The sequence below is a fragment of the Ahaetulla prasina genome, chromosome 3 (genome assembly GCF_028640845.1).
Source record: "Ahaetulla prasina isolate Xishuangbanna chromosome 3, ASM2864084v1, whole genome shotgun sequence".
In the NCBI taxonomy this organism is placed as follows: Eukaryota; Metazoa; Chordata; class Lepidosauria; order Squamata; family Colubridae; genus Ahaetulla; species Ahaetulla prasina.
The window spans coordinates 178,839,362-178,849,123 of record NC_080541.1 but is presented as its reverse complement, the minus strand read 5'-3'; the positions used below and the strand labels follow the sequence as shown (position 1 = coordinate 178,849,123).

Here is a 9,762-nt window from a genome sequence, read left to right as displayed (position 1 = left end):
AGAGCTCTCTCCAGGCTGGAGAGTTGAAAGGGGCATTGGGGGCACAATTGGTGATAATAAAGGGATCATATCAGTTCTCTGTGTTGCCTTTGTGTCATGCCCTGGGTCATCACAACAGCCCTCTCTAAGCAGTTTACAGAGTCAGCATATTGCCCCCAACAATTTGGGTCCTTATTTGACCGACCTCAGAAGCATAGAAGGCTGAGTCAACCTTGCGTCAGTGAGGATCGAACTGCTGGCAGTCGGCAGAATTAGCCTGAAATACTGCATTTTAACCCCTGTGCCACCATGTTGTCCTATGCTAACTTGTTTTTCCAAATGCTTGTTTTAACCCATATTCCTATGGGTTAAAAAAAAAAACCCATAGGAATATCATTTTACCATTTTCTCAGTTACCTGAACAAAAGAGTTTCAACTCCTGCTCTACTCAGTTTTACAGCATATGCTCTTTATACTGTAGAACTGTCTAAGGGCAATATAAGCACTAACTCAGTTGAATGGCTGAGTTTTTTTCATTGTAAAACAGCCAATGAATTGATGAGATAAGCCTGTAACAAACTGAAGAGCACTAAGTGACATAATAATGTTCCCTGAAGAAATCTGGAAAATTTGGTTATAATTACAGTAACAGACCAGCAGGATTAGCTGAAAGTGTTTAATTTTCCATCAATAAACAATACAGTATTTATTAACATTACATTGGCCTCTAGTGGTCAAAGACCATATCTGAAGATGTATTTAATTGAAGAAATAGTTGGGATTAGAAAAAGGGTCTCACAGCTGATTTATACACTGAGAGCCTTACAAACAATAAACTTTCCAAAACGCTTTAACAGATTGTTAATTAATATAGGAATTAAGCATTATCATGGTCATACCATAGCCATTTATATAACATATAAACAGCGTACTTCTCATTTTTTTCAGCACTATATTAAGAAACTGACTTACTAAATAGATTGTCTGATTCTATCTTTTATAAGACTAGAAAACTAAAAATTAATATCTACTTACAGGCCTTTGGAAAACTCTTAATTATTTTACCCTACTGAACCTATATAAATTGGGGTTCTCACACTACATTAAACCATACTATAGCTTTCTGGAGAAAAGACAATTGGTTTAATTCATATTATAGGCTAATCATAAATCATAGTTTACTAACTACGTAGCTGCATTCAGACAATATGATTTTTCAAATATATAAAAAAAGAACCCTATATTATAGTTTTGCACAACATGTGAATCCAGTGTGGGAATAAGCACATGGATCTGCTACATATTGTTACTCCACATAAGGTTATAACATTTGGGGTAATGGTTAAAGTTGCTGGATTAAAAGGCAGGAGACTGTGGGTTTTAATCCTGCCTTTAGCATGGAAGCCAGATGACTGATTTTGGGACAGTCACTCACTTGGCACTAGGAAGAAGGCAATGGTAAAGAGCCAGTTTGGTGTAGTGGTTAAGCTGTTGACCCAGAAACGAGGAGGTTATGCCCTCTTGTCCTACCTTAGGCATGAAAAGCCAGCTGGAGACTTTCGGCCAATCATTCTCTCTTAGCCCAATTTTTCTAACAGGGTTATTGTGGGGAAATAGGAGAAGGAAGGAGCATTGGTTGCAGAGGTGGGTTTCAGCAGACTCTGACCAGTTCTGGAGAACCGGTAATGGAAATTTTGAGTAGTTCAGAGAACCGGTAGGAAAAATTCTGACTGACCCTGCTCCCATTGGGAGGAAATGGGGATTTTGCAGTAACCTTCCCCTGGATTGGGGAGGGAATGGAGATTTTACAGTAGGATCCCCTGCCACGCCCACCAAGCCATGCCACGCCCACTAAGCCACCCCCACAGAACCGGTAGTAAAAAAATTTGAAACCCACCACTGATTGGTTGGTATGTCTTCAGTCTTGAGTCTTATATGAAAAAAGGCAGAATAAAAAAAAAATCACTTCCAAAAATGTTGCTGGGAAAACTGTGAAGCTAAGACTGACGTGATGGCAAAAATATAATAATAACCTAGCCAAGCTATTTGGGATTCAGCTGCTTGGAATAAATTGGCTGAATTTATGCTAAATCCCACCCTTCCCCTGCCCAAGAATGATTTAAGATGGATGAATTTGAGATTGGCATTGGTTCAATGAATTGATGATAAAAGGCAACACAGGCCTAATTTTATGCCGGCATTGGGAGCATTTCCTTCATCTGATTTTAAGATTTAAACAACATCAATTTATAAGATCCTCTCTGAATGCACTGAAAACAAAATAAAAAAATGAAACAAGGGCAACATTTAGCATCCTGCCAATATTCCATACCTGGTTGTACTCTCTTACGTTCTCCATTGGAACCCCCAGTTCTGATTGAAGTCAGCCTGTATGTCGCCCAGGAAACCAACATATTTCTGACACATGTCTTGAGACCCTGACATGGAAAGCATACATCTTTCCTTGCCTGAAGGAGAAATTACAAAGATAACAACTAGGTGGATAAGGTCAATAGTCTGATCCATGTGAGCGTTGATTCCTCCGATTTGATTTTCAAAACTTTCCTCTAGAGTCTCTAGAATAAGGCTGCAGCCACCATCACTACTGCCGTCTGGAAAGCATGTCAACAAGCCCAGAGCTGAAAGATTATGTGAGACCTCAGTTTAAGCCCATCTCTCTTTGATGTGTGTGTGTGTGTATGAGTGTGTGTGAAAGAGAGGGGAGTTGATTATTTGCCTCTCCATCATCCTACTCTGTTTCTTTGCCTCAAGAGGTTATTTAATAATGGTCCTCTTGATGCTACTCTGTATGTGAAATTCAGCACTGTTTATTTGTTCAGGGTGGTTGTCCAAAGTAAGTCCTTAGTTATATTACAACTATGTTGTTACCTTTGGAAAAACTCAAGTTTTGCATTTTTGTAATTTAGAGGTCAGGTTTGCAATATTTCACTAGTTTATTCTTATGTTCTTCTGCATTGGTAGGCTATGGATACATGTGATTAGAAAACCCCAGAAAACCAGAAGAACAGATGGCTATGTGTCACCACCATATCCAGATATATCTGTCTTGCAGATTTATTTATGATGTGTTTGGGTAAAGGAAGCATCCTGTGGAAGATGCGTAGGTGAATTTATCTGGATAACAAATATTTCTATTGACCTTTTAAGAGGAAGTTTTCTCTGGATCAGTACAACGAAGATGAAGTGTGGATATCGCTATCCTAAGGTTTTTTCCCCCCACAGTTCTTCATCGAATTTGATCATGCTTTGTCTACTTCTACAATTCTATAATCGGCAAAACAGCTTAAATTCAGACATAATGCAATAATAAGGTGGAGACTGTATTTGCCATTCCCTACTTTTAAAAGTATTCATTGAGTTTTTGGTGTTAGGCTGACCTTCGTGTATTTGCTTTCAGTATATAGTTGACATACAGCCAGGCATTTATTTTATTGTTGTTATTGTTTTTAAAGTCAGTTGTATATTTTTGTAATTTAGAGGTGAGTTAAATAGCTTGAGTGCATGACATAGCACTGCATATTTCTAAACAAAATTGAAGTATATAATTATTGTTATTATTGCAACTGGACATCTTAAGAAAAATGTATTTGTATCTACTTATCTATAATCTATTTATCTATGAATAATGCCAGGCTGCTAATCATTTAAATCTAAATTCTAAATGCACATCTGTTATCTAGTTAACTTCTGAGAGTCCTACCATGTTGTACGGGAAAGATTCCCAGAAGATTGAAATAAAAATGAGGTGATATAAAAAGGAGAGCCTTTATAACTGTAAACAGCAGTAAAAGAAGACACCACAGAAGCAAACCACAAATTCCACTGCAGTCTTTCCTATGAGACAGTTTTATACCCATGGCTACTTATTTCTAGAGGTGTTTGTTTCAGATTTTTGCTATTTTCCAGTATATATCCGGATTGGAAACATTCCTTTAAAGTGAACTATATTAATTTTGTTCCTTCCATCTTAATTCATCTCCTAAAGACAGCTCAGATGGCTACTAGGCATGTAATGATCATCTGAAAGTCTATCATCAGCAATCTGGCTGCCTATCAACTTCTGATCAACTGCAGCCACCATAATTACCAAATTTATTTATGTTTGCAGCTACAGGAGGAGACAGTGTGTGATTTATAAAAGCATGTGAAGTGGTGTGAATATAGCTCTGTCTTCCCATCTTCACAGTTCTCTGTGGGCTGGGAAGAATCAGAATTTTGAAGAATCTGTCAAATACTGTGGTTATTTAAATTGGTCACAAGTAAGAATAGACAGCATTAAAGCGCAGTAAGTATTCACTGAAGTCAAATAAATCATGATGATGGCACAATAAAAGAAATAGGTTAAAGGACTAAAAAGAAGTGTGGCTGCAAAGGCTTTTCGTGCAGCCTCTTTTGAATTTATTTTATTTCTGACTATCACAGAAGATTACTTCCATGCTAATTCTACAATGTCTTCATCTGACTTAAACGAACATGAGGCTCGCTGTCAAGAAATGATAAATGTGGTTCTCTATTTCAATTATAAATGTGCATGATTGAAACAACTTCTTAATTTTTTGTTAATATTAATTCTGTTTGGCCGCATGCAAATGTTCAAAGCTTTTAATTGTTTGAAGACTTCACATTTATGGAAGTCTTTGAACTTACTTTCAAGTTCATTGTATTTTCCTCCAAAGAGGAATGTGAAATGACATGTAAAACAGCTGGTATGTATATTGCATGAAAGAAGAGGTCTATAATTGACTGATAGCATGACATGTCTACTCGATTAACCCCATAGATAAAAATGTATAAAATTGTAACCTGAGAAGGAATGGCCAGATGACTCAAATAATTGAGCAGAAACAAGGACAGGAATAGAGACTGTGGAAGGACTGAGAAAAGCAGACTGGAATGAGCGTGGTGGGCTATAGGCTAAATTTCTGCATTTTTCCTCTACCTGGTTCTCCAACAGGCAGGAGATCAAAAAAGTCAGGGTGGTGACCTCACCAATGTGATCAAAGCTCCACCCCAATTTTATTTGCATTATAAAACATTATATATTAGGCTGGATTAATGTTTTGAAAAGGCTCCTTGAAATCATTACAATGATAATTAACCAGTTTCAATGATTTTAGTGAGAACACTTAAGAATATATGTCTATATCTTACATATGATCTCAAATATTTCCTTAGTTATTATGCTTATATTTTGTTTTGCCAGATGTTTAATCTGGATTTAGCATTTTTATCATATTGAGAACATATTGAGTTCTTCCCAAACACCCGGGATGATATTATTGTTGTTGTTGTTGATTTGCCAAGACCATGATAAATATTTATTTATTCATACTAAAGACACTTGCAAGTATGGGTTAGATCAGTAGCACTGAAAGACTAAGAAGAAACAGGAAACAGTTAATTGAAAATGCTGTGTCAGTCAATCAGTCAGTCAACATGCTGTGTCAATCAGTTGCCTCTATTCATTCAACTTTGGCACTGTAGTAATTCTTCCAGACTTTTCTTTCTGCTCCAACTGGACTAGCAGTTATTAAAAGAAGGGTCTTCCTGAATGTGTGAAATTCAGGCATTACAAGATAGCGTGTTTTTGAAAAGAAATGATACACAATTCACGGATTCTTATATTAGGAAGCCACTGATATCAAAGCAAACAAGGAAGAAACCAGAGTGATAGATCACAAAAAAGAATCAGAATGTTAGGTGACAGAAAAGGAAACCTATTTATTTAAGAATGTCACAAGAAATCAGAAAGTAAAAAATAAATGTCTCGAAAACTAAAATTATGTTATTTAGAGAGAAGGGAGGAGAGTTACACAGCGTGGGCATGATATAGCAGTCAGTCGGTCAGTCAGTGTCCCTTAATTCTGTCAAGGTGTGAGTATTCAATACTTTCTTTTCTTTTCTTGAGAAAAGTTGTCATCTGTGATATTCAGGGAATCTATACTCCCATTCCCTGTGACTGCACTAGTTAGTATTTTTTCTATCTCTCTAGGCAGGACTTGTCTTTCTTCGTTTTCTGTCTCCCTATGGTAGAAATAATTAAAATTGGACACAATGACTGGCACAGGGAGTGCGATGGTGAGCACCCCTGCTATAGCACACAGAGTCCCCACTATCTTTCCCCCCAGGGTGGTAGGGCACATGTCTCCATAGCCAACAGTCGTCATGGTGACCACAGCCCACCAGAAGCCATCAGGTATGCTAGAGAAATGTGACTGTGGTTCGTCCACCTCTGCAAAGTAGATGGCACTAGAAAACAATATCACTCCTATGAAGAGAAAGAAGACGAGCAAGCCAAGTTCCCTCATGCTGGCCTTGAGGGTCTGTCCTAGGATTTGTAGCCCCTTGGAGTGTCGGGAAAGCTTGAAGATGCGGAATACCCTGACCAGTCGGATAATCCTGAGGATGGCCAAAGACATATTCTGCTGGCCATTCAGCTCACTATGTTGAATCAACTCGGTAGTAAGGGTCACAAAATACGGAATGATGGATACAATATCAATGATATTCATAATATTTTTGAAGAACTCGGTTTTGCTGGGGCAAACGATGAATCTGACAAGTAGTTCAAAAGAGAACCAAATGATACAAGCAGTTTCTATTATGAAGAAAGGATCTGTGAAAGTATTAGATGCCATAACCGCTTTGGTTACATTATTACTTTCATGCTTTAGCTCCTTCTCATCTCTGAATTCAGGTAAAGTCTCTACACAGAAAATAATAATAGAAATGACAATGACCAAAACTGAGACCAAAGCCACACCCCTGGCTGCACTTGAGCTTTCAGGGTACTCAAAGAGCAACCAGAACTGCCTATGAAAGTCATTGGATGGCAAAAGGGTGATAGGGTCCTTAATGTAGCCTTCATCTTCTCTGAACTGATCCATCGCGTCTTCACCAAGTTCATAGAAAGTGATCTCATCAGCAAAGACATCTATAGGAACATTAGCTGGTCTCCGAATTTTACCCCCAGACTGATAGTAGTACAGTATTCCATCAAAACTGGGCCTATTCCTGTCAAAGAAGTACTCATTTCTCATGGAATCAAAATAATGTATTCTTTTCTCAGGGTCTCCAAGTAGGGTATCTGGAAACTGATGAAGTGTCTTGAGCTGCGTCTCAAATTTCAGCCCAGCAATGTTGATTATTACCCTCTGGTCACCCTCATCCATGCCCCCATTCTCTGCCCCAAAGTGGTCACAGAACTCAGCAGACAATTTGGAGAATATGGTCTCATTGTTGGTGTTCTCATTGTTGATGAGTATTCTCCAGTTAGTCAGAAGGCTGGCACAGCTGGAACGCCCTTTGTGCAGTTGCTCAGCAGTATTGAGGTCGCTTGAAAAACAAGGCTCTTCCATTATTTCATCAGTGTTGTCAAAGTTAACCAGTGCCACCTCCATTTCTTTCCAAGTGGACACATCCATCACATGGGAGCAAGCAGGTGAGCAGCCTAAATCCCCAGGTTAGATACCAGTAGGCTGTGTCTTTCCCACGCTATCTGCAAATGGAGAGGGAGAAAGGATTTATGTGTGTGTGTGTGTGTATATGTATGTATGTATGTATCGTGCTTTGCTTGCAAAGAATGAAATAAATTTGGGTTAAGGATAATTCTTCTTTAAACAAACCGAATTATTTTTCTAAAGGAGGGTTCTTGGAATCCACATTTTGTCATAGATATAGTTCTTTCAGCATAATTTACAATACCCAAGGTTATAAAGTTTTACAAAGACAGTCCTTGGATGGATACAAGAAAACCATGAACTGTAATAACTTTACTGATCCATGAGAACTGTAGACACTTGTTTCAAACGGGAAATTCAAAATGAGATTACGGGAATAAAGGGCTTTTTATTTTGCATTTTAAATTCCGTCATGGCAGGTATTTTTGCTACAGTAAATTCATAAGATATCAAGGGACAGGCTGGGGTTACAACAGAAGCTTGCCCTCCATTACCAGTTTATAGTTCAAGACATTTGCATATGCATGCATCTTTTTTTTATTTTTAAGTAAGGGGGAATGGATTGCTTGCTTATGGGAAATGCTTATCTCAACCACAAGCAGAAGTCCGTATTTGCACATGATCAGCTTTGAGAAGTAGGTCTCTGGAAGTTCTGCTTTGTTCACCAGAGGCTAAAGAAATGCTACAATTTGCAGATGCTGCAAACTGATGAACACTGATTCTTAGCATTAATACACATCACATTTTTACACAAATCATTTCCAAGTAACACTCATAGGGTCTACAGTAAAATAATAGGTTTGATAATTCAGTGATATCAGTATTTAACAAGCTTCTCGGTTATGGAAACTTTTTAGTACTAAATTAATTTAAATAGATTTGAGAAAGAATTCAAGAAGTCTAGTACTGGAATAAAGAAGAATGGCGGATTTTAGAAACTGGAAGGATTACACTATATAGGAATTTTCATTTATTCCTTCAGATATTGACTTACGTAGAAATTCTGAGATTCATATAAGCATATTAAGCTCCGATTTTGAAAATCCACTTTTCTCAGGACTATTTTGTAACTATTTTCATGTTACAGAAAATTTGGGTGTTTGCTGTTATCCAAAAATGTTTTGGGCTATACTTTCTACAACATCTCACTACAGTGGAAGGGGCTGATGGGAACTGTGATTCTGTGCTGAACATAAGGCAAAACTATTCCTAATGAATATTTTGGCACTACTTTTAATACAATAAGAGTTCCAATTTATTGGGCCGTATAGGGTCTCCCCCTTCATGGATCACTGCCTTGTCATGACAAAGGGGCTTGCATAGTCCAATGAAGCTATGAGCTATGCCGTGCAGGGTCACCCAAGATGGACAGATCATAACAAATAGCTCTGACAAAATGTGACCCACTGGAGAAAGAAATGGCAACCCACTCCAGTATCTTTGCCATGAAAACCCCATGGACAGCATCAGAAAGAATGAAGCAACTGGGCCAAGCTGAAAGGATGCTCAGCTGTGGATGTATCTGGTGGTGAAAGGAAAGTCTGATAATGTAAAGATCTATTCTCCATAGGAACCTGGAATGTAAGATCCATGAATCAAGGCAACCTGGATGTCGTCAAACAAGAGATGACAAGACTGGACATCAACATCTTAGGAATCAGCGAACTAAAATGGACAGGAATGGGTAAATTTAATTCAGATGACCATCAGGTATACTACTGCAGGCAAGAATCCCTCAGAAGAAATGGAGTAGCCTTCATAGTCAATAAAAGAGTTGGAAAAGCAGTACTGGGATACAATCCTCAAAACGACAGAATGATCAGTTCGAATCCAAGGCAAACCATTCAACATCACAGTAGTCCAAGTCTATGCCCCAACCACTAGTGCTGAAGAGGATGAGGTTGACTGGTTCCATGAAGACTTACAACACCTTCTAGAATTAACACCAAAAATTATGTCCTTATCATCACAGGGGGTTGGAATGCTAAAGTAGGAAGCCAAAAGATAACTGGAATAACAGGCAAGTTTGGCCTTGGAGTACAAAATGAAACAGGGCACAGGCTGGTAGAATTTTGTCAAGAAAATAGGATGGTCATAGCAAACACTCTTTTCCAATAACCCAAGAGACGACTCTACATACGGACATCATCAGGCAATCAACACAGAAATCAGATTGACTATGTGCTCTTCAGCTAAAGATGGAGAAGCTCTATACAGTCAGTAAAAAAAAAAAAGATCAGGAGCTGACTGTGGCTCAGATCAAGAGCTTCTCATTGCAAAATTTAGGCTTAAATTGAAAAAA

The 9,762-nt window shown here is 38.1% G+C and overlaps 1 protein-coding gene across 1 annotated transcript; it reads right to left on the bottom strand.

Moving 5' to 3' along the window:
- Positions 1-5,882: 5,882 nt before the first annotated feature.
- On the bottom strand, positions 5,883-7,424 carry KCNA10 (potassium voltage-gated channel subfamily A member 10). Its single transcript, XM_058176678.1, has one exon. The coding sequence runs from the start codon at positions 7,422-7,424 to the stop codon at positions 5,883-5,885; it is 1,542 nt and encodes a 513-aa protein (XP_058032661.1).
- Between the last annotated feature and the right edge of the window lie 2,338 nt (positions 7,425-9,762).

What these genes read in the sequence shown, in the direction of transcription:
- KCNA10 (XM_058176678.1), bottom strand. Translation starts at nt 7,424, where the DNA reads ATGGATGTGTCCACTTGGAAAGAAATGGAGGTGGCACTGGTTAACTTT.